Source organism: Haemorhous mexicanus, chromosome Z, assembly GCF_027477595.1.
Source record: "Haemorhous mexicanus isolate bHaeMex1 chromosome Z, bHaeMex1.pri, whole genome shotgun sequence".
In the NCBI taxonomy this organism is placed as follows: Eukaryota; Metazoa; Chordata; class Aves; order Passeriformes; family Fringillidae; genus Haemorhous; species Haemorhous mexicanus.
This window is the reverse complement of record NC_082381.1, coordinates 85778508-85804536: the sequence shown is the minus strand read 5'-3', so window position 1 is coordinate 85804536 and position 26029 is coordinate 85778508. Positions and strand designations below refer to the sequence as shown.

The window sequence follows — 26029 nt, the reverse complement described above, 5'->3', positions numbered from 1 at the left end:
GTAAAATTATCAGACATGATGATTATAGGATGCATATTTAACTCCAAGGTTAAAAGAAGGTTGTCTGGTTTGTTTTAAGATTCAAGCAAGTACTACATAGAATAACAAGCTCCATAATTAAGAAATTTGATCCATTTTATTTTGCTGAAGTATCTGGTCCATTTGTTCAATGACGCTGCAGCCCCAGAGGTACCAGACCTCCTAAGAGTCACAAAACTGCTGCTGTCCAGGAAGAGAAACAGAGAACGATACAGAGCTGGGAGGGGGCAGAGAGAGATTTTTATTGGAAGCTGTTAAAGTGGTTGCTATGAGACCTTCTCTAGCTAACACAGGCACAGCAGTGTGTGAGGCTGTTAAATCATAGCTCTTGCATTATACCTTCCTTTTCTGCCTTTTTTTTTTTTTCTTCCTAACACAGCTTTTATAGTTGTTTAAGATCAGAGAAAACACCTGCCAGTTGCTTTTTCTTCCGTTTCAGTCCCTTCTGCTGCTTCGTGCAAGATGGAGCTAGAAAATGCAACGATCAGCTCCTCGAGCAGTTCTTCAGCAGGCTCCAGAGAGTACAAGGTGGTGATGCTGGGAGCAGGGGGAGTTGGCAAAAGCGGTAAGTTTCAACAACAATATTTTGGGAGAGAAGGGGTGAATTGGGAGAGTAAAGTTCACTGGAGAAGGACATTGTTTAATGAGGGATTTCGTTCCTCTTTCTCTTGCACATGGCTTGGATAAAAGACTATAGTTCATGGCTGGGGCAATGAGTCAGCTTAATTTGTTACAGACTGAAACGCTGAAAGCCTTTTTAATTGGTTATTTGTGTAAGGCTGACCTTGGGTGTGTTTTGTGTGAGGAGGGAGCAGCCAGGCTGCTGCTGTGAGTTTAACAGCAAGTGCCTGTGTCACTCTCCCACTTGGCGAGGGCTGGTGGTTTGCTGGACAGTGTGGATGCAACTTGTTGGCCTGAGGGTCTTTGTGCTCAGGCAGAAATCAAACTAACTGCAAAGTCAGCTATACAGTGCAGAGTGTGGGGGACGCCTGCAGTGGCTCTGTTTTCTTCCCCACTTTTTTTTTTTTTTTTTTTTTTTTTTTTGAGTGTCATTGTGGTTCAGCTGAGTTTCATCTCCTCTCTGGTCTGGACAGGTACAGCATGCCTGCCTGAGTCTCAGTCCAGGCTATGAGGCAGATTTGCAGCATATTTTAATATCCCTGTCTACAGCTGGCAAGATATGCTAGTGTCTGACAATGATATCTCTTCAGAGGAGTCATTATTTTCCCTGGACAGTGTTTTCTTTTTCCCAGATATTATCAGCTTTGATTTATTCTCGCTGCAACCAGCATTCTCTGTTCTTACAAAGACTTTGCTGAACACGCAGAGTTTGTCTCAGAAGTCAGTATATTGAGCTGGCCACACAACAAGAATTTGATTACATCTTCTGGAAATTCAAAAGAACAGAAAGAGAAACAAAATTGCAAAAAGCAGTATAATATAATAAAATGCATCCCAGATAGATTCCAAGGAATTTTCAGGATAAATAGGTGAGACACTAAACTGTAATAATTGTGTATATCAAACAAGTTTTATTTATATTCAAGCAATAAGATAAAGCCTAGGTGCAAAAAGTTAAAAATGATGAGCGAACATAATTTTATTTCTGTATCCATAATCTTTGTGGTTTTGTTGTACTTGGCTTCAACTTCAGTGGCACATCTTTACATCTTTCAGTGAAAGCTATTTCCCACCAGTACTACTTAACCAAGCAAACAGTTCTTGCACAGATGTTACTATATAATCACCACATAAAATGGGAAAGAAGAAGACATTGGTAATCTCAAGGTAAATTTATACAAATTCAGATTATCTTTTCCATAGGAAACCAGGCATCCAGGATGCACTAGCTGGAACTTTCAGTATTTTTTTTCCTTATTTATGTATTTTTAGTTTCTTCTTTCTTTTTTTTTCCTCTGAGTGTATCCAAAAGATGGAAGCAATTTCCCCCATTCCCAAACATATGTTTGTAGGAATAATGCAATTTTGAAAACTTGTTCACCACAAAGTATTACAAACTATACTACATTCATAGCATGACTGAATCATAACAACCAAACTTTACACACACGTGGAGGAAATTTCTGAGTTTCTATTTACTGTTAGATAAGAGTTGAAATCATAAATTTAGTTTGTGTTCAGAAACTGTTAGCTGTTAATTTAATGAGAAGAAAGCCTTTAAATCTGTAGATTGAGCAAGATATGATACACCTCCAGAGCTGAGAAACACATAATTAACAAGTAGAATTGTGTGGTCTAAAGAAACTAAGATGGGATTGGGTGAAAATTTATGAAATTCAATAGGATTATTGAAAATTTTCTCTTGTTATCATGGCAGTGAAACTCCTGCAAGGAAAAAAAAAATACCCCAGCAACTGAATATTATTAAGAGTTCATAAGAAAGGAGGTGGGCAGTTCAACATTTTCTGGCCATAAACTTCTGATGTGTAATGGGTCTGAAATTTTTCAGGAGAATGCTGAAAGATTCCCCAACTGACAGAATTCCGAGAAAGATAAAAATTAAAAATAGATGTTGTTCCGTAAATCATTAATTCATTCTGACTGTTACATAAACAGGATTAATTTACACGGGATTAAAACCAGAAAAAGGCCGTAATGTCTACTTTCATTGTCAAGATGAGCTCTGCTTTCTCCTAGTGACCTATATTCAGTGTGTCCAGGAAATCATGAATTTAGCCATAAAAGCGAATCAGAGTAGAATAAGGATGAAAAAAAAAATAGTTCAGCTTCCATTTTTGATTTTGAGAAATCAGTGATACGTGGTTTGATATATTGATAACATCCTGCCTTCTTTTTCCCATCTTCTCTCTCCTTTGCTTTTAAGTCATGATAAAAACAGTAACAGCCGGGGTTAAATTACTGAGTGGGAAACCTCTTTCAGATGAAAGCCTTTCCATCCCTCAGTTCATTCAAATATTAAAAAATTCAGGTTTGGAATGAATTTTCCATAGGAACGAAGCTGCAAAAATGTCAGATTTCTTTTTACCCTGGATGTATTCACTTCCAGATATCCCCTGGGCATTTTGGTCTTGTGGTTCCAAGTCTCCCCTGCTCTCTACCTGTGACACTTGTGCATGGGGTGGAATGAGGAGGAGGGGACCAAAAATGGCAGTTCTTTTGGCATTGGATTAGTCAGGCCTGTCTCTTCACTTCTGTGCTCAATGATGGCAGACAGTCCAGGAGGACAGCCAACATCCTTTTATTTGTCCTGTTCAGTGTGGTGTAAATTTCACAGGAATCGGTAAAAGATGAACTCTGTGTATCCCAGTCTGACACCCATCACACGCAGAGTAATAATGTGTAAACTGCAAATGGTCTGAGAATTGTTACTTAAGGGTTCTCACATTTCAAAATCAATTCTGGAAAACATGTGCATAGCTAGCTGTGAATTTTTATAGGAGTTGATTTCTGTACTGTAATTATGGAGTATAGATTCCCTAGAATGAGTTATCCTTTCTAAGACTTACGAAAACAGAATCCTTTTTGTTTTCAGAGCAACATGTTGATTTCTTATGTTGTGTAAGTTGTGCTTATCATCAAGAACATACAGTACAGGCTGATGCAAGTTCAGACCAAAGTTATGCTAGACCAATAATTAAATTGAAATGAAACTGAAGTGAATAAAGTAAATTTTGTATTGACTCAAATTCAATTATAGTCAAAATATCAAAATTATGTATTTCTAATTTTAGTTATATTTCAATTAAGAATGTGAATTTGGCATCAGTTCTGCTCTTGTTTCATGACAAATATCAAGCCACCTCAGTGCCACTCAAACTTACATGAAGTTACCTGACATAGAGCTCAAACCCTGAGAACATTGGAGATTATGAAACCCATTTTGCTCACAAATACCTTTAGAGAGCAGTAAACAAGGTGCTGTCATGGCCCTTTCCTGATGCAGATCAGACCTCGGGGTTAGCTCTGTTTTTCAGTGTTACAAATAAAAAAACATGCACAAAAGAGCCTTTCAATCCCATTGCTGCCTTATATTTAGCAAACAAGTTACACTGATAACAACACTTAACTGCAGCACATTCTGCAAAACATTAGTGATGATTAACCCAGGGCTTGCAAACTGACTGCTAAAATGAACAAATTGATGTTCCTGTGCAACTGAATAAAATAAAAAACCTCCCTCTGATGAAAAATTATTACCTAAGCAATCTCCAAACAATGATCAGGTTCCACTGTAACCCACTTAATGTGCATCTTCTTGGCTGAATAAAAGTGTTGATCTAGTGTTGGTTTTTTGTTTGATTGTTTTTTTCCTAACCCTGGTTAACAACGATTTATTTAAGGCTGAACATGATCTACAGTTATTCCAGGCAAATAAAATGACATGTTTATGCTTAGAATAGGTTTATCATAGGTGTAAGTTGAATTTCTATTTAGCTGTCTTATGGAAGTTTATTTCTTAGACAGATTGCCAGATGATCTGTTGCCACACCAAAAAATTTGAAGATATTTTAAAATAATTGCCTAAAGACTTTTATGAAACTAATATATTTCCCGTTTAATTCTATATTGGAAAGTAGTTAAAAATGTGTTTTCAGGCTTCAATCTTAAAAAGAATTTTAAAAAGTGTAAGAGAAGAAATCAAGAATAGATTCTCTCAAGGATATTGGTGGAATACTGTGAGGAAATGTATTCTCAGACAGGGCTATCTCAAGGAGACATTCCTCCCCATTGATTTCCTTGATTTTTGTTTTGTTTGTTTTTTCCAGTGTGGCATAAAGGCTGTGTTTCTACAGATGCAGGTGACTCATCCAATTAATTTCAAGATCATGTGTACACAATAACTTCCAAAATGTGTGAAAACAATTATGTTCTCTGTGATGTGGGAACTTCACTATGAGGAATTAGATTAAATCTGCAATTTTCTTTCATTTATGTGCTCAATTGCCTTTTTTTTCTGGACCGGTTTTGCCTCTTATTCTGCCTTGATAAAGCAAATTGTGTGCCTATTATTTTCAAGCATGTCCTCATAACAAGAGTCCCCAGTAAATAGAGCACCATGAAGTGTTTGCTGGAGAGCTAGCCCACTGCAGCTGCTTGCAAACTCCCTGGAGATAAATTAATGTATGATCCAGGTTACACTGAAAAGGATGAAGGGCAAGGGAAGAGATTCCATTGTTATTAAAAGTGCTGAGCTTGAAAAGCACCACTTGGGCCTGCTGATGCTGTTCTTACCCCACCACTGGGCTTGGTGTCACTGGCACTCTCCAGACATTGGTCAAACACCTCAGCAGCAATTTTTTTTTTTTTTTTTTTTTTTTTTTTTTTTTTTTTTGGAGGGGGTTGGTTTTGATTCAGTTTCTGATTTTCCCCAGGAATATTCTCAGGTACAGCTGTGCTTCCCTAAATGCCTGGTAAATGAATCAAAGGAAAGGGTCAGGCCTTCTCTCATGTCCTGAGGCAAGCCAACCACCAAGATGAAGATGCTGGATTTAGTTACTTCTCAGTATGAGTCAAGGTGAAAAAAGTTCCCTTTAAAGTGCTTGGGCATGTGGTGGATTAGAGTTAAGGCAAGCTAAGTCCCTTTTTTTACTCTTCAAAGTCAACACAAGTGTAGTTTTTTGCTGTTTTGATTTTTCCTTCTCCTCTAACTGCAAAAAAAAGACAATTTTTATTTAGGTGGAGAAAAAAATTGAGATATTTATTAACAAAGGCACAGATCTGTATGCCATCTGAAAATAACTGGTTGTTCCCTTACCATTCTCTGTCTGAAAAGCAAACAAACAAACAAAAAAAAAATAGTAATCCAGATTTTTATTTCCTCCTGTGTTTCAGGGAAATTATTCCACTTATTCAGATTTAAAAATAAATAAAAAAGGAAGGAAGAAATAATTTATATCTTTTTACTAGAGGCAAACTTCCTTCTTGATAACAGTTTTGAAAGAGTAAGGGTACTGACCATTCAAAATGTCATCTAAATTCCTTTGGTCACCTCATGGTGCTGCCTGCATAGTTCTGATGCAGAATTGCAGGTGTTTCATGCAAAATAATGGTGGTGCACACTGTATTTTTTGCCATGAAAAAGCAAACAGTCACCTTGTAGAGAAGAGCCACCAATGCCAGACAATCACATCCCCAGGTATGGGCGACTTCCAGTTTTCTCATAAACTAGATTAAGCTCTAGAGACCCTACAAAGGCAGAGTTCCTGCTAGGTTTGTGTTCGCTGATTACAAAGCTGTCCATGGGTTTTAGTTTCCTTCACAGGTAGATAATTGAATTTGCTTCAAGCTTGATTTTTGTGTAATTCCAACTTTTAAACATATTATCTTTTCTCTTGGTTAACAACTTCGAGAAAATCTGTGTTTTCTGTCAGTGCTTGTAAACAATCAAGAATTCACACCTCAATCTTCTTTCACTGCAATACACTGAATATCTGAAACTTCACTTGTAGGACCTTATTTTCCTGCTCAGAGCATCTTTTATGCTAAATTATAGAGCCCTAATATTTCCACATCAACCTTTTGAGTATGAATTCCAAAAAATTGACATGCTCTTCTATTAGTGGCATTATTAGAAGAAACATTGCCTGCTAGTTTCCGCTGTGGAGTTATTTTTGCTCCTCAGAGAATAACGAATTCTTTTATTCAGGTGTAGTTCAGAGAGGTCACATACAGAGAAATATCTGTAGTAACTTGAAGCTATTTTCTCTTTCCCCCAGTGCAGTCACCTGTGCTATCATATCTCTCATGATGACCTAAATTCTTTATTTTCATATGTGTTATCTTATTTGGGACCATTAAATCCGAGAATTCAAATTATTCTGGACCCTTTTCTGATATTCTTCATTTATCTTCAGTGTATATGTTATCCACTTAAAAAGATTAAATACATTATTTATTAACCAATTTCCTTTGCCTATGGGCAGACCTTGTGGACAGAATTGTTTGCCTCAGGGAGATGAGTAAAAGATGTTTTCATTATTTTGGCAGTTTGCATAGTTCAATGGTTATAGGGGTGGAGGATTCAATTATGGCCTCTATATTTAATGGGGGGGGGTTCTGCATGTGAGATACCAACTTAGTGCTGAGAAATCTGACTGGACTCCCTGATTCTTCAGCACTAGAAGATGCCTGATAAATAGGACAGAGTTCAAAGAAAACCAACAAAGATGATAAAAGGAATGACATAGTTTGATTTATGATGACAAATGACGATGACTATATTCAAATAGCTGCTGTAGACAGTAATTCATGATTCTTTATTGTGCAACTTGCATATGTATGCAGAGATTCAATGTAAATGGATGCAGCTGTGATGTGAATGGGTTGATTTATCCAGCTTCTCCCATCATATCATCCAGATGATAAATATCCACCTGGATAAGGCAAACGAGCTGGTCACTTCCCTGCACCTTTGGAATGGGGGATGGAGAACTCACAATATTTAAAAGTAATGAATATCAAGAGAAAAATGCATATATTCCAAAATTTGAGGAGGAAAGCAGCCAAAATTGCTTAGTGGAGAGTAACAAGTGATGAAATTGCTGTTAGAACATGCATTATTAGAGGTGTACAAGGTCTTCAAGACAAACTTGCTTTGGTCAATAAGAAGAGCATTTGCCCTTAATGATTTGCTTAATAGCAAAGTGGAGCAGATTGTGGAAGAGTCTTTGAAAGGAACAGGCTGGTGAAAGTTTTGCTAGTCTAAGTGGTTTACATTAGGACAGAACACGTTGCAGAGATTGACCATTACAGAGCAAATATACCAGAACATTTAGACTTGTCAAATTCTCTTACACAAAAGAAGGACTGCTATCATCCTCAAAATTATGAGATGTGTTAAAAATCCTCAGGACTTTTGGCTGATGTGGCACTAATAATGGAGACATCCAGCAGTTTTCTTTGTGTTCAGACTGCTAAAGCAGCGATGCTTAGGCTAATCTCAAGATTGGATTTGTTTGTAGTGTACAAAAAAAAAGTCATTTATGTGACTTCAAACAGAACTAAAATGTGTCCTTCTGACTATAAAGGCTCCAGTAGAACTGGAAACATGCTGAGATAGCCCTGAAGCTATGGACCACATCGTGTGTGTGTTGGGTAGTGGTGCATGGATGGAAGGCATACAGATTTGTTAGCTCACCTCCTGCTTCCATGGGTGGAAATGGAATTTAATGATTCAGGGTCTTCACCTACACTGCCTCTATGTGAACTATTATGTGGAGGACCCAAGGGAATGGCCTGAAGCTGAGCTGGGGGAGGTTTAGTTTGGATATCAGGAAAAAGTTCTTCCCCAAGCAGGTGTTTTGGCAATAACAGGTTTCCCAGGGAATGCTCACAGCACCTGACTGACAGAGATCAGGAAGCATTTGGAAAATGCTCTCAGGCATGGGCTGGGATTCTTGGGGATGGCCCTGCTGAGGGCCAAGAGATGGATTTGATGATCCTTGTAAGCCCCTTCCAAGTCAGGGTATTCTATCATTCCAAGTGATCAGTACTCACAGAAGGTTATATTAATGAGTCTGCTTTTCATGGTGTTTCATTAGGGCAGAGCTTCTCTTAGAGTGAGGATTTCAGTGACTTGAGCACCACTCAGGTGTTCCCAGTCACCGTGCTTGCCATAAAGAGACAGAAAACCTTCCAGGCTATTCCTCAGCAACAGGAATTGGACTATCAAGGGCTCTCCTAGTTTCAGCCACACACACAAATCTGCCATTTGAAATGCCCAGACTGAAGTCTCAAACAAGGGAACAAGCACTGTTTCATGACAATGGCTGGGCACTGTCGGCATCTTTGCTGTAAACAATCTGTTGAGGCAGCCACAGGAACTGCTTCCCTTCCAAGCTGTCCCTGCTGCTGAGCCCAGCCATCTGCAGCATTTTTGGCATGTGCTATCTGCTAGAATTTGGATGAGATTAATTCCATTAGGGACACTCTCGAAACAGCAATTAAGAATTTTTTTTTTTTTCTTCTTTTTCTGTTGCTGCTTTCATCTCTTCTCTTTCTATACTTTCCATTTTATTCCCTTCCATTCCTCTGGTAATCCTTTTCCACTTTTAATTTGTTCTTTGACTTTAATTAGTCTCCCTTAATGCCTGCAAGCCTGTCTAATTTTCTTTCCTAGAGGCTGAGAGTCTCATCCTGCTCACACAACTACAGTGACAGGAATTGGGTGTTACCAGAGTGTTGTGCAGGGCCCCAGCTTCAGAGAAGTTGTGTTGGGAAGACACTGTTCTGCAAGCCCTAGAAATCTGCTAAAGCATTACCTGTACACTAAGCAGTGGAGACACTGGCTAGAATCACTTTGTTTCAAAGTCGTGGGAAAAATCCAAAAGATGAGGGTGTCAAGGTGTGCATAAAAGACTGTCTCAGGAGATGCCAAGCTGTGTGTTGTTGCCAAAGTCTCCAGAAAAGTTATGTTTTCAACACACATAGTCAGTGTTTTATCTTTTTATTAAAACCCTAGAACTAAGCTAGGTATTTCAGCGGTCCCAAAGGTGGCTTCACAAATATTTATAAGTTTTAAAAATTAATTTCATGAGATTTGGCAAAGTAAGAGCTGTAATCAGCTGAGAGACTGATTCACATAGTTCTTCTTCAGTTTACACTGACTACAGTTACAAGAGGAGCTGTTGTGTAATTTCTTTCCTTGCAATCTCCTTGAAGTGCTAATGTAATTCTGTAATTCTTGTCCATTTTCACATGCCCAAAATAAATGAGTCTTAGCTGAAAGTCATATTCTCTTTCAAATCCTGATTCCTTTGCCAACTTGGTTGCCCTGTAAGATTCTGTGATTACTTCAGTAACTTTGCTGGATGACTACCTGCAGGACAGCTTGTTGTGTTACACTGAACTTTTCTCTGTTGAACAGGATCCGCAGTGTCTTAACAGAAATGTCTCTTTAGCAGCTTGCAAAATGTGTACTGTTATTTTAGATTTTAATTCAGGATGTTCAAAACCAAGCCCAAGTGTTGTCAAATTCTCAGTTGTTTCAAAACAGCAGCTTCTCAAGTCATCCAGAATGCCTGGCAAGCTTTAAAAATCCCCCTTCTCTAAATTTTTTCTGGACTTTCTAATATAAAAATTATGTTCTCAATTTGATTAAAAAGCAGTCATTAGACATTTTCCTCATGGTGAATAATCTTACTTGGGCTGCCTGGTGACATGATCATTTGATCACTCATCACACACAGCATGCCAGAGCTCTGCTCTGTGCAGTATCTGACACTGGGCACAGCCCAATGATGTGTTCCTGGGCTTCATGAGGGTTCCATATGTTTGTAGATAAGCTCTAGAAACACATTATTTCTCTCCTGGGATTCGAGGAGAAAAAGAACAATCCATTACATCATACAATCATATAATGTATAATATATGAGGTCCAGAAACCCATGAGCTTCAGAAACCAAATTCTTGTGTCTTTCTTCCACTTAGAGCAGTTTCAATGGATTTCCAAGAGGAAAAAAAAAAAAAAAAAAAGGGAATTTGCAACATAATCTCTCTCTCAGTGCACACTGTGTTTACTAGTCTGTCCCTATGAAAGTGGAAGTCAAAAGCCCCATTTTTCAAATGTTTCCCAAGATACTTAAAAGTTATTTAATACCTGACATAACAAGGAGTGCATCACATAAGCTTCCTCTTTTTTTTTTTTTTTTCTATTTTTATTCCCAGGTAACATGCTCAAAATGACAATTGGCCTCTGATATTTGATGATGAGGAAGGGGTTAGAAAAAAGTCAAAAGAGAAGATATAAAAGAAGCAATCCAAGCAGTTTGCATGGGAAATGTTAACAGGCATCAACAATTAAGAATAGAAAAATAGAAAAAAATAGAAAATAGAAAAGGATTCAGAAAACAGGAAACTAGAAACAGATGAGTAAAGGAATGATAAAGGAGTAAAAGGATAGAAGGAAAATGCAGAAATTTGTACTTCAAAGAGCATTGGTTTCAGATGCTGCCTTTCTGCTGCAGTTATCCTACAAGGTACTAATAGTCCATGGTCATATCCTATATTTGATGTACATGCTGGTAGCCAAAATACACACAGAGGTCATGCTAGGGGATCATTCTCCTGCCTCTGTGAACTTCTTAACCCATGTTTCTCCCTCAGTGGCTCTCTGGAGTAGGAAGCTGGAGAGGCATCATCTCAGCCGTAGACTGGCATGGGTCCATATTTTCTGTCAGGCAACAAGCCATAGGACAAGAGAAAATGTCTTCAAGTTGTGCCAGGGCAGGTTTAGGTTGAAAACTAGAAAATATTTATTCAGAGAAAGGATGCTCAGGCATTGCAAAAGGCTGTCCAGGACAGTGGTGGATTCACATTTCTGGAAATATTAAAAGAATTTGTGCATGTGGAGGTTAGGGACATGGTTTTGTGATGATCCTGTCAATGCTGAGTTAATGGCTGAGCTTGATGGTCTTAGGGAACTTTTCAAACCTCAATTTTTCTGTGATTTTGTGATTCTAAGTCTTCTGAGCACAGGCCTTTTTTGCTCTCCTCAGCCATGAACAAAGCTGAGTAAATCCAACATTAATATAAATTTATGGAGTGCTAGGCAAAGCGATGCTTCTCGTGTCTGGTGTTCTGACAACCATCCAGAATGGAGAGGAGTCTGTGGGTCCCAGCCTCAGCAATATGTAACACCCTGTGAAATCAGTGGGAGGCACAGCATTTATCAGGCTCTTCTGTGTTCTTTGAAGAAGTAGATTCCTCCTCACACAAAAATCTTCAGCAGAATTATGAATCACAGTGATGCTAGAGGGATATCTCCTTTGGGTCTAAGAAATAAAATTCTGTTTTCCCCTAGTCTGGGAAAAAAATGGCAAGATGCAAAACAAATATATGCGTTTCTATATGTTTTCTTTTATCCTTTGTGGCCCAGTTCTTACCTTTGCTCTCACTCCCCAGCTTTTACTGCTCATAACAATATAAACAAGCTGCTACTTCACTATAATAAATTTTGAGCAAGTGGCAGTAGGAGGAAAAATCTAAACAAAATGCCAGTGACTACAAACAGATTTAAATACACATATCCCTGAAACATGCTCATGAAAGGTTTATTTACTGTAAAGTAACACGCATTTTCACTCTTTAAGGAAAATAGTGGTTAGTGACAATGTGTTATTCAAAGAATTTATAGAAAGCTGTGCAAAACCCAGCAAGATAACAACTTGCGCTGATTGACAGTGACAGCATATTTAAAGAATAGGATTACTTGGTGATTGAAGGTTTATTTTCTTTATTTTCATTTACCTAAAAATAACTATGAATCAAATTGGTTTGCAAAGCTGTGTTTTATGTTTCTAAACCATCACTGTACGTACTGGATGAGTTTTAGTATATTAAGTTTTTAGCAATACTTAAACCAATTTTGTGTGTTGGGATACTTTAGGGTGGTGTAATTCATATACATTTTCAAGCTTGTGCATAAAATGCCTTTCTGATTGGCTGTAAGTAGGAAAAATGTGGAAATTGAAATTTTTATTCCAGTAAATTGGTAATTTTTCCCTTTCTGACCCCAAGCATTGCAAATAAAGTCAGTAAAAATCATATACAGTGAGCAATTTACAGGGTTGGACCACTTGGGAATATCTTTAGCACCACTGATGTTAATTTAGTCTCAACAAAAAGCAGGATGTGGATTGGGAGCAAATGAGATACGCTGTAGTAGACATGATTGCTCAGGAAATGACCTAGGTAGACACAATACCTGTTTTTACTGTGATGAAAGTTTCTGAGGGAATCAAATATTTCCTTGGCTCACAGTCAAAGTTCAATGCCATGGACAAATACCATGAATAATTCTTTTCAGGTTTAGTGTATAACAAGCTGCTAAAAATCACTAAGATGTTGTTGATAGAATTACTTGCCTCTTAGTACTAATTCCTTCCACCCAACTCTATCTCTTTTCTCCTTGCAGGGTCTCCCTTTAAGTATATGACAGAATTTATGAGAGAACTAGGAAATGTAAAATATCACCTGTTTATGTTGGTAAATGGTGAAGAGCCCATGCTATCTTTCAAAATTCTTTTTTTTTTCCCCATAAAGTTACTGTAAGTGTATTTCCTGCCAATAAAATATTTTACCAGGAAAATGGCAACATGGAAGGACTTAAATTTACATCTACTGGGAGCAGGTTATTCTGTTCCCATTTTATTTTATTTATATATCTAGTTTATTTCTGTATTTTTATTAATCTCAGGATGTTTAACATGTGATGAATTTCTCACAGTGGCACAGTGTTTAAAAGTTACCTATCTTCAGAACCCTCTCTAGCTAAACTGACAACCAAATACATATTTGTTTACTTAGTGGAAAACCAAGATAGGATGGGCCTTATTTGTTCTGTCAGTGTCTTGTGTGTCATATCTGTTCAGCTCAGTGATTACTGTCAGGATTGTGGCATTTAAAAGAAGACCTGAAGAGAGTGGAAATGCGATTTGTGTTCTGTGCTGCCTCACACATCACAAAGAAAACTGGCAGCTTGACCTTAGCAGCAGAGCAGAAAGAATACAACTCTTTTTTTTGCATGCTGAGAGTTTCAGCCAAATGAATGCGTCTTAATGGAGAAGTCACTCATGCCAGAGTGGGTGGGGAGGGAAACAGGGAAATATTGTGCAGCTGAATTAAAAAAAACCAGTGTTTATTCTTGACTGTCTCTTTGAAATTACCATAGGATGCCTTGACCCCTATTTTCTGCCCTACCCACTGAAATATCTGAATTAAAGTGGTTAAAGCAGTGCGTGGTTAAATGGGATGGAGCAGAGAGAGGGAAAGATGAAGGAATTGCCCTTGTAATTTCTGTAGGATTAGAGAGAAGCATCAGAGAGTGTTGTGTCCAGCTAATATTAGAACACAGTTTATAAGAACATTGAAAAAGCAATGAGCCTCAGGAGTGTTTTGTGTTTGATACATTATGGAAGAGAGCAGCTAACAGGATTAATGTTTCTGGGCTACAGGAGAGCTTCTAAAGTTTAAAACCTAAGCAGTTGGTGAAGGAATTACAGTGGATTGATTACAAGCAACATCCAAATGAAATTATGGTGGATTGATTCAGCTACTTGTTTGCTTCCCAGTCCTTCAGGAAAGAAAGAAACAGAAGGAGAGGAAAGAAGGGAGGAAGGGAGGAAGGAAAGGAAAGGAAAGGAAAGGACAGGAAAGAAAAGAGAAAAGAGAAAAGAAAAGAAAAGAAAAGAAAAGAAAAGAAAAGAAAAGAAAAGAAAAGAAAAGAAAAGAAAAGAAAAGAAAAGAAAAGAAAAGAAAAGAAAAGAAAAGAAAAGAAAAGAAAAGAAAAGAAAAGAAAAGAAAAGAAAAGAAAAGAAAAAGAAAAGAGAAAAGAAAAAAGAAAAGAAAAGAGGAAAAGAAGGAAGGCTTGTGGCTTGAGATAACTGTTTAACAGCTGAAGCAAAAGCTATGAATACAAGTGAATTTAAGAATTTATTTATTAATTCTCACTGCAGGCAGATTTTTAGTCAATTCCTGAAAAGCAGGCCCTTGGCTCACATAATGACAGCTCAGGAATATACATGCCATAACCATGAATGATCCTGCTTCTTCCTGCTTTCTTTGAGCTTTTATTCCTGAGTACAATGTCATTTGATATGAATATCTCTCTAATCAGTTCAGATCAGCTGTCTCAGCTGTGTGTCCCCACAGGTTCTCGACTAGTCCTGCTGGAGGCACAATGGGAAAAAGGGAAAGCATTGATGTGGTGCAGAACAGTTCATCAGTGACCAAAACACTGGTGAATTATCAACACTGGTTAAGTCACAGAACCAAAACCTGCCCCCATATGGGCTGCTGTGAAGAAAATTGACTTCACCTCAGCCTTACCTCCAGTACAGAGAGTTATAGCATGAAAGGGAGTTAAGGAAATGTGGGACTTTTTTGTAGTTTGTCTCTAAAACATCATAACTAACTATACATTAATACTGACATGCTCTTCTGTTTTGTTGAAAAGCTGGAAGTCACATCCTGTGGGAAACAGCATTATTTTTCTTCTCTTCCCTCCTTGTTTATTGTTTATAACTTGAGTGTTTATATTTTTTTATCAATTTTTTTTTTTTTTCTGTAGAAACATGATAGTTTGAGACTGACTGCTGTTGGCATGGAGGCAATTGTGTTGTGCACCTTACACATGTATGGTTTTCCTGAGGGCCATCTAAAATATTTTCTGTCCAGCTGTGTTTCTGGGGAACACCACCACTGAATCCAGCTGAGTCTTATGGTCAGGTGATGAGGTATTTACAGTAGTGCTTGAATTTTTTTCCACACAGAAAGATGTCTATGGCACAGCCCTTTTTCTGCAGCTGAAATGAGGTTAGCACATTTGAGCATAATTAAATCATCATTGCCAAGTGGTGGGTCAGCAACACCAATATATTTTTGCCATTTTAATCTGTTAGATTCTGTTCCTGGAAGGAATCTCTCAAAGCCCATAGTGACCAGTATTGCAGTCATCCTCCACAGCAGGCTTTTAATTTCAGTTTCTCCATACAGCACAGTATTTCCAGGTCAGTCTGAGAGGCCAAGCTGCTTTTGAAGCTCAGAAATGTTCAATCCAGCTGTTCTATAACAGCTGAGGAGATCTGGACCAGCATCAACCATGTGCAGGAACCAGACACAAAGCAGTGGGGCCAGTGGAATGGGCCAGCAGCATCCCCCTGCAGAGCTGGTGCCACAAGGGACACATCCCTCAACAGCAGTGCTGTTGCTCTCATCATCTCTCTGACACTGGACACAGCACTCATTGTCCAAGTAGGTTTGGGGTTTTTTGGTTTTTTTTCAAGGCCTGGTCATTTCTTGGCCTTGTCAGCATTTTTGGCAAATTTTTAGATCTGCTCAGTGGCAGGGAATGGTGATTCAGAACTGCAGTAGTCAGTACTGAAGAATGCAATGAACAATACTGATAGTTATCAAGGACAGATGAGGTTTTGTCCCTTTCTTTCAATTAAAATAATTTAATAGACAAAAATGTCACAAAAAATATGTATAAAAATAAGCCCTCCTTATTTTCTTCCCTATTTCATCTGATATAATATAGTACTTAAAACTGTGGTTTGTGGGAGTATATTTCTTGTGCTGTTCCCCCCGTCACTGTCTTGGGCCACACTTATTTTTGAAAAATGCATATATATTTGTTAATTTCTGGACATTAAAAAGATACAGAAATCTCAAGCGAAGTCCTGTCTAATATAGACAGCCATAAATCTTTGCTCAGGTTTTAATTTTAAATTTTTCAGTTCATAAATGTGCCTGATTAATAAACTCATCCTGTACTTATAAATAAAAAGAAATATAAGTTACATCATTTGTAGCAATCAAATCCCCATATTGCAGCAGCTGGTGCATATGCTGGTTGAATTAAGAAAGCTACTGCAAACATAATTAATGAGAAAATGTAAGTATCTTTCTGGTCTAAGCTTCCCAGTATCCTGACACTGTAGCTTGGGGCCACTTTGCTCTGGTTATCTGATGGCAAAACTTGTATTGAAAGACAGAATCTTTACCTTGCCTGTGATTTATTTTGTCCTGTTTTGTGGTCTAGTGTCCTGTTTCTCATCTGCTCCAGTTTCTCATCAGTCAAATGAGACCAGAGGTATTTGCCTTCCTTTGTATGCAAGAAGCTCTCTGAACTTGAAATGCAAAATACCTTTTTAAAGCTGTTAAATGTTACATTTTTGCAGATATTTCAGCCATGAGCTGCCATTATGTGCAGCATAGGTCCATAACTGGTTCCAGGTGACAAGTTCTTTGAACTCTATCCAGCAATGCCACCTCAATAATCAAACTAAGAGATAAACATGAGATAAATTCTGTAAAGGTGATACAGGCATAATGGCTCAAGATAAGAGAATCTACAACACTTTCTGGTAAATTAAACAGTCTGTAAAATCAGCGTGTATCTCTTCAAACAGAACTTTGCAGACAATACACAGGTTTAGATGAGCTATGAGGCAGATATTCCTGGCTGTGAAGGTGGTGAGGCACTGGCACAGATCAGCTGTGATTGTCCCATCCCTGGAAGTGTCCAAGAACAGGTTGGATGGGTCTGGGACAAACCTGGGATAGTGGAAGTTGCCCCTGTCCATGACAGGGGGTGCAACTTCAAGGTCTCTTCTAACCCAAACTGTTCTATAATTCTATAATACTTAGCAGCTGAAACTACTGGATTGTTGAGCAGATGTGGAGGCACAACCAGCTCCTTCTTGTCCTTGTTTTGGGCAGGAGCCAGCTTTGTTCCACTTCCCTAAGATCTGCTCCCAAACAGAAACTCCAGGAGACAAAATAATGGTTTATTCCAAACGTTGATGGACTTAAATGTGGCACATCTCTTTAGGCATTCAAACCCAGGCAAATGTGGGATTTGCCAGAGAGAAGCATTCAATAAATTCTATGGGGAGAAATTTGGATACTAAATCTGAGTAATCCGGATAATATTCTGAATCCAGATGTCTGGGCTCCCTGAAGTTCATGGATTGTGTAAGGCAGTATTAGACACAATGCTTTCTATTGCTTGAGACAAACCTGGATTAGTAAGCAACTGGGATGTAAAACTGTCAAAGGGTAGGTGGGAATAGACATAATTCAGCTCTGGGCAAGGGTGATTTATGTAATTGATGCCAATAGTTTTTGAAAATTATTAATTGTGGCATTCAGTAGCAGTTCCTATTAATTCAAAGTTTAACAGTGTTTCCTGTTATTTATATAGGGGGCATCTGACAGAATAACTCAAATTTTTTTTTTAATATATCTTTCTGCTATTAAAACCATCCATAGCTGTGGTGAAAAAAATGGCCTTGTTTAAATAGAAAATCAGTGTGATGTGTATCTTCCTTGGACATTAATTCATTCAATGTGTGAGATTTTTCAGTCCCTTGCCTAAAGAGTTACTTTCCTTTAGCTTTTACAGACTGATGAATTTAACTTTGGCATTCCCTAACACAGCAACCTTCAACATGCCCACAGGCAAAGATCCCAGTTACATCCCACTTTTATTAAAGCAAGTTAGATTCATGAATTTTTTATTTGCAGCAAGGCAAGCAGTAAGCACTGTCTGTCCTACTGCAATCTTCTTTTCATATATTTTGCAAGGGAAACAATTTAGCTTCTACATAAAGACAAAAAGGGGAATCAGTTATTTAGACAGTCTTAATTTTGTTTGCAGAAGGTACCCTGGAGTTTTGTAGATATTTTACAAAATATATGTTACTGCGAATAGTTTTAGGGATCTCTTAAGAAGGAACCAACATCACAAAGTACATCTCTGCAAGGAATATTTTTAATCTTAGAACAGCTAGGTTTCCCAGAAATGCAGGATTGAAGGCAGCTGACAGCACGCAAGCCTTTGCTTTGCTTGCATTCAGGCAGACAATTCTTACTAGACAGTCACTTGATATTCATAGTTTCACTGAAGCAAGTTAAGTCAACAGTTTCGAAATGGTATCACCATATTTAGAGAGTTTGGTGAACGATGAGTCAGAGCTTTGTGGAGCAGACATCTCTCCTGACATCGATATCACTTTGTCTGCCGCACTCTGCGCTTTCGCTGGCACTTGTTCTTGATTGATCTCTTGTTCTGCACCACTTGATTCATCACGGTCAGCCATCCAGGGGCATGAAAAATTCATCCCGAGACAACAAATACTTTGTAGCCTATGATATTTCTTTCCCTTGGGTTTCAAGACAATTAATTCCTCCAGAGAGCAGAAAACTTAGGGATAATAGCAATTCTGGCGTTCTGTGGTGAGAGCAAGCACAATTGTGCATCTCCTTTCCCTCACACAAGAATGAAGATAGCATGTTAGGAAGGTGAATTATCTAAATAATCAACAAGTAATTCTACTGAGTGGGTGTGCAAAGGAATTTCTTTCTTTTTTTATGCTAAGTATTACTTAATACTGTGTATTTAATTTCCAGAAAGTTGTATAGATCTATGTCAGCAACAATTTTTTTGTAAGGAGAGTTCTCTTTTTAAACTAGATATCTTACGTAGATAAATAAGTTCCAATATGTCTTGGTGTTGCTATACCTTTATTTGTAAAATGCCTACTTGTCTGGGTCAAATTTAGTCTCCCACAAACATAATAGCCCTGTAAAGTGTACTTCTCTCTAAACTTGCAGTTGACATCAAGTTTTTCACCACAAAATCTTTTCCAGCTAAAAGAACTGGGATAATATTCTGCCTCTAGATACTATGGAAAATCTGAAATGAAAACTGTGAAATCAGAAATTATTAGGTCCAAGAGGTGAAAGAGAACTCTTAAGTCACAGGCCAAAATCTTATCCCTGAGATTAACTTTCCTCTTTAAGAATGGGAGTCAAATTTACAAATCATTAGACCTAGAAAATGTGATATTTGATAAATGCTGTCTGATGCCTTTTAGGTTATTTCCTGCAAGACAAAGTGGCATCTGAAACAATCAAAGAGACAAATGAAGTGAGAACTTTGCATAAGAGACAGATTATATGTAATTTAAGCTATCTAGTGGCTGACTACAGTAATTGAGTTGAATAAATTGCTTTCCTCTGCAAGCAGTGGAATTGTCTGGTGCAATGTGTGTAAACAGCTTGTGAACATGGGGTGGGGTGGGCATAACTGAGGAGAGGGGCCCAAATCATGCACCTGCTTGTGCCTAGGCTCTTACCACCTCACCCCTTAGCTTGTGCTTCTCTCTGTCACCATATATTAGTATTAAACAGATATCTAGTTTATATCTTTTCTATATGTATAGTCAATTTTTTTTTTCTCTTTTTTAAAAAATAGGTATTTTCTCTTTACATTTCAAATGCAGTATCATATTACAATTCCTGTGTCACTGCAATATAGGGCATCTCTTCTTATATTATTTTGCCTAATATTAAATCTCTACTATTTCCTGAGAACTGACATAAGCCTGATGAGAGCAATTTATTGGAAGACAACCTTACAGCTGCTTTGTGTGTGTTCAGGGATGCAGCAGCTCCACTAGTGAACACTGCAGGTCAACTCCAGTTGCCTCTGACCAGTGCTGTGCTTGTAATGAGCTGCATTCCATTAAAATGTCAAAAGACATTGAGGAGAAACACATGTTTAGATGCATCTGGGCAATTCTTCAGGTGACCAGATTTCCAAAAGCAGAATGATATCATGTCACTCTCTTATATGTGCTAGCCTCCATGAAAGGCATTTCCTTGGCCATACCATTAAAATGACTCTTATAGATAGAGGTTCCTATCAGATGATGTGTATTGGAAAGTCTGCCTGTGTCTAAAAATACTCTCTCTGTTTGAATTCTGTTTCTGTCAGATCATTATTTGGTTGAGTCAATTAATTTTCAGACTATTTTTCATGCAGCACAGGACATGGTTTGTCCTCTTGGCTGCCAGGGCTCACTGCTGGCTCATGCTGGACCTGTTTTTTTAACCAGCACCCCAAGTTCCCTTTCCTAGGGCTGCTACTTGGCCACTCATCCCCAAGTTTATGCTTGTGTCCAGCATTACTCTGTCCCAGATGCAGGATCTGTCATTTGCCCTTGTTGAACTCCACAGAAGCGATGTTTGCCCAATGCTCCTGTCTATGTGGATCCCTTAACAAAGTCAGCCAAGAGGGATCTTCTAAGAATTCAGTTTCTATTGCTCCTCTAGACCCCATCTTGAAAGTCAATCATAGAAATGAAATGGATTTTTGTACCAATTTGCTGAATATCTTCTCTTCAGCAGCTATTGGACAAACCCCAGGGATTTCCCTGGCTTTTTTCTGTATCTCTTTCTGGCCAGCTGTATCAGAACACTCAGTGCACAGCCAGACCTCAGGAGTAAACAAGGTAAAGATGAGGCCCTCTAGAATGAAAGAAGCATTGGGAAAAACATCACCATTTCTTTTTGACCCTTTTGTCACCACATAAAGCTACTTAGCAGAAAATGCACCTGAAATTAGATCAGGTGTTCAACAGCTTCAATATATGGCTTTCCAGAAGGCTCCAAAGGAGAGAAATGCAAACCACCCAGCCTTTGCCAGATTCAAAGGGGATGGAACCTGTCTCAAATCCCAATTAATAGCACATCAATACAGCTGCAAGTCTCGTGGAGAAGATTACAGCAAAAGTCCCTTTATGAGAGAAATTACTACTGTCAAGCATCTTGAAATATATAAAAATAAGCTAAAGCCCAATTTTTGTTAAATATTGTACTTTCAAAACTGATGTGCAGTTATTCCAAACACAGCTATTTACAAAAATCAATTCAGTAATTGCAAAATAGTAAAAAACATGCTGTGCACCTGCCTTCTCATTATCCACTTGAGGATAACAGGCTGTCAAAGGAAGGTAAAAATAAACAAAGTCTGGGGGTAATTTTATTCAACAATAATCTAAGAGCCAACAATATAATACTCCATGTTAAAAAAATAAATGGAAAAGGTGACTCCTTGTTTGGTTGATTTTCCTTTCTGGTGCTTAAGGCTGTGGTTAACATGGTCCTCCAAAGTCACCTGAAGATAGTGGCAAGGTATATGTTGACTTCATTGTGCTGTGAACAGAGGTGTAATCACCTCTCTGTATTTAAATGCACCAGAAGTTTTACTGTACATTCTTATACATAACCACTCCTAATCTTCCCTCAGCTCCCAGAGGTTTTCCCATGCGGTGATAAATACACAGCAGAAAATTCACAGAAGTTTCCTTTCTACACTGACATCAGATAGGAGTTGAATTTCAGTTTTATGTGAAATTCAGTGCTCTTTGAAATGCTTTTTTTTTTTTTGGTTGTACAAAAGTGTTTAAGAATCTCAGATTTTTATAATTACTTTAAAACTATAAGACTAAAATTTGTCCTGTTAGAGAATACACAAACAAAATGCCCATTCAGTCACTGATAATTAATTTTGATGTCTTATGTGGTGGACACCCACTTAATATTTTCCAAAAGTTTTAAGCTCAGGTACAAAAGCCTTTTCCTACTTTGAAAAGGGCAGATCTCTCTCTTAGCATTTGTTCATCAAACAAAATTTTCACTTGGGATATTTAGTGGGTGAGGAGGACAGAGGAAGTCCTACATTTCATGCATGCAGTATCTTGCTCTTGGGTTTGGGTACAAAAATATACAGTTCACTTGAAGGAATCACTTAAGGGTGCAGTCGTGCATTTACTGTCTTGGGGGAAAGAGATGATCCTTGTCCAATACCTAAATCAATGGTTGCCCTTGTATCAGCAAAAAGCCCTGGAAAGCCCTCTCTATTCATACAACATAACCAATGCCAGCAATTCCACGGAGAAAAAGAAATTAAATAGGTATTTAAACAATATGTCAATGGATAAATTGAATTACATTCTAATATCTGCTTTTTTTCCTTAACCTTTCTATAAACTAACGAGCCTCATGTGTTCAAAAGAGCAATTAAAGAGCTCAGCTACAGAATAGTTTTATGACCTCCCACACTAAGAGTTATTTGATATTAATTTTTTTTTCTCCTTCATCTTAATATGCAGATTTATTTAATGGAGAATAGGGTTATTTACCAAAGCGCTGGGAAAATGTCTCCAGCAGCATATAAAGAGAGCTGATCATATATGATACCATCTATTTTATTCTGATTTTAGCACTTGATTATTTGTCATACAGTAAAATAAAAAGTTAAACCACATTGAGTATTTAAAAGAATAAAATGCCTAAATAATTTAGAGGAAACCAAACAGACTATTGTTCTAAAAGCTCTGGTCTTCCTTTGTATGAACATTAACTTCTAATCATTTGCATAAAGCAAAAAAAAAAAAAAACCACAAAAAAACCTGAAACAACAACAACAAAATAAAAAAAAAAAAAAGAGGCAGAGGGAGGAAAGACTGAACTAAATGGCAGCAGTAAGGAATAGCACTGGAGAGCTCACTGCCATTTCTATTCCAGGTACATTTACAAGTATTTATTTGCAATATTCTCAATTGACCCCTGTGTTTTTTCATATCAAGGTAAGCCAAATAAAGCATGAGAAAGAAAAGGACTAACACACTTAAGGTTTCTGCTGACAAGAAGCAACTTCTCATAGTTTCCTAAGTCCTAACTTGCTTTTCTCTGTGCAAAACTGTTCTTTGGAAGACAGTTTCAAGTGACTTTATTCTGACAAAAAAAAAATGTACTAAGTTAGAATGCAAACACCTGAAGAATCTGAGTTATTGGGGAATGTCAAGGCTGTCCGAGATGAAGAGACTTAGCTTGAGTAAATTTTATGGATTTCATTTTCTGAATGTTTCTTGAGTGGTTCTTCAGTGTACACTGAGTGTGAATTGTGCCTCCGACCCATTTGGAGTAATGGAGCTGCACAAAAATGAAGAATCTCAAGAAACATTTTTCTCAGGTAGAAACAGTACCTACTGGTGAATCCTCCACTTGAGAGGTCCAAATCTAAGAACTTGAAATCAGATCAAAAATTCTTTTCTTTTCAAGAGATTTTGTAATTGTTCAAAAGAACACTGCTGCACTGCTGCATTCTTCTTATGGATTTTCAGAGTTGACAAAGTAAGACTTCTAAAATCCTTCCTGAACAGCTCTTTTGCTGAGGTATGCTGAGTTTATGAATCACCAAAGAATTTATATTATAGGAAATTTCAGATCCAGTTACTTCAGAGGAGGTCCAGAAACATATACCTGTTTAATCAGGTATATTACAAGGAAAACTGAAAGGAAAAATCTTCACATGTTGGTAATGCATGTTTCTCCAGGGAGGTGAGGGTTTGGAGAGTTATAATTTGGGGCACAGCAAAAGTGGCATTCAGGCCTAGATTATTTGAAAATCAAGGTGGGGACTCCCGTTTAAGTTTATACTCAGAGACTGTTTTATGGAAAAATAGTACGAGCCTTCAGGCTGTTTCAGAAACATTCTCTCCATAGGAAAATGTGTTCCTGCACACCTTGTACATATACTGAGAATTAATAATCAGGCCAAGAACTCAAAAAAAAACCCCAAAAAACTGAAATAATAAATAATTTATAGCACTTTGATCTGATGCTCAATATAATAAACTGAGGTGATTCCACAGACTTAAATGAATATGGAGTAGATCTTATGCTAGGGAAAGGCTTCAGACAGAGCAGCAGTCATTAAAAATGATGGCATTTGTGAAACCTTCTCTGTTAGATCAGCTCAGCATCTAAACTGAGGAAGTATGGAACTCTCTGTTTAAATAAAATGATAACTGGGCAAGTACATATGACAGAAAGCAAAAAGGTATTTCCCATACTTCAACACAATAAATGGAAATAAAATCAAGCAAGATAAACTTTAGCTTTGCTGGATGATAACCACTTTTACAGAATATTCTATAGAGGAGTGCTTGACAACTGATTTTTACATGAATACTTTACCTTTGTGTTGCAAGGTAAGGGATAAGCATAAGCTAATCAAAGCTACATTTAACAAGCAATTATTAAAAAAAATTGAATCATTTTTTACAAGTGAAATGGTCAGTGATAGCTATTACTGTGCTCTCAGGACCAGTCTGTCTTTCTTAAAAATGAATCTGCTCTTTGTGAGTCAGGAGCAATCATTATTTTCTGCTGGTTTCAAACCTCTGTAGGAGAGAGAATGCTTTTAACACTCCATAGAGACAGTGCAGAAGAAAAGATTTTAATTAACAAAAAAACCTACAGTTAAACTGAAACTACATTAATTGACAGTGAGCAACCTTTGAAATACAGGGAAAACAGAAATTTCTTTTCTTATGATTTACTCAAGCTTTTCTTCCTAGTCAAACATGCCATGGTCTCATTCTCATCCTTTGATTCAGGCTTATCAAAGATGCAAACGACTCCTGTAAAAATCAAGAATTTGCTAATTGCCTTTCCACAATGCATTATCTTTTTATTTTAACAGTCGTGGCAGAAGCTCAGACCCACTGTAAAACTTCAATTTTTCATTAGGGACTTGAAACTATTTCTTGCTTTGCTTTTTAAGGTGCAAAGAGGGTGATATAGCACTTCCCAGTTGCTATTTTATCTTCTCATGGATAATTTAGCTTGCTGACAGGAATGCATTACCTTCTGGCACGAGTAAGTGGCACAGAACTCATTAACCTAGTGACTGGTACCTGGGACCCTTTGGCCCAGACCATAGCTGTGGACAGCTGTAAGCTCCTGGTGCCTGAGAGCAGCTCTGCAGACTGTGTTCTTTGCTGCTGAAGACTTCAGTGATGTGTTTTCAGCGTGTAGATCTATTGAAACAGTGCCTGAGCAGCATCTGTTGTCTTCAGGCTCCTAAATTATTTATATGTCTTGTTAATTACGCTTTTCTTTTGAAATGTCTTGTCTTTATACGTGATGTAGAAGTGAATACTTTTAGCTGGCAACATTTAAATGTGGTTTTAACTTTCCCAGAGTCAGTATTTCTCCAGATTTGTTGTCAGCTATACCCTGTGTAACTGCAAGTCATTTGTAACAGGAATCATCACAATATTTGTTAAAGGGACACATCTACAAGAGTCTAGAGCAATACTAGGGAACTAGATGGCATAATTTGTAATTAGCTGTCCATAAAATGAGTATAATTATAAAATGAGACTGTTTTGAGCAGTATTCTGATCTTGAATTCTTCTGACATTTTTTCCAAACAGAGTAATGATATGAATGCATAATTCTATATATTTCTTGTATAGACAATACAGATCCAGATATCTGCTGCATCATATACAAAAACTGCCAATGAATCTTCAGGAACTGAGGTTGTCTTAGCCAATAGGTTTGTTGCTAAAAAATCATCTTTGATTATAAAATCACAGAATCACAGAATCACAGAATGACCTGGGTTGGAAGAAAACTTAAAGATCATGTAGGTCCAACTTCCCTGCCATGGGCAGGGACACCTTCCACTAGACCAGGGTGCTCTCTTTGGATATATTTCTTAAAGTGAAGATTCTTAACATACATTAACAATAAAAAAAATGCTACTCACTTCCTTGTAGGAAAGAAAGCAAAATGAAGGTATATCAAGGAAAACTTTTCTGTGGGCTATGCTGTTCTCAAGAAAAATGTGCTCTTTATCTTCATA

The 26029-nt window shown here is 37.6% G+C and overlaps 1 protein-coding gene across 1 annotated transcript in view; it reads left to right on the top strand.

Moving 5' to 3' along the window:
- The first annotated feature begins 501 nt into the window (after positions 1-501).
- RIT2 (Ras like without CAAX 2) overlaps positions 502-26029 on the top strand; it is a 171866-nt gene continuing 146338 nt past the window's right edge. Inside the window, exon 1 of the mRNA XM_059873774.1 lies at positions 502-604. Within this exon, the coding sequence (XP_059729757.1) occupies positions 502-604 (103 nt within the window). The remainder of the gene's footprint in view (positions 605-26029) is intronic.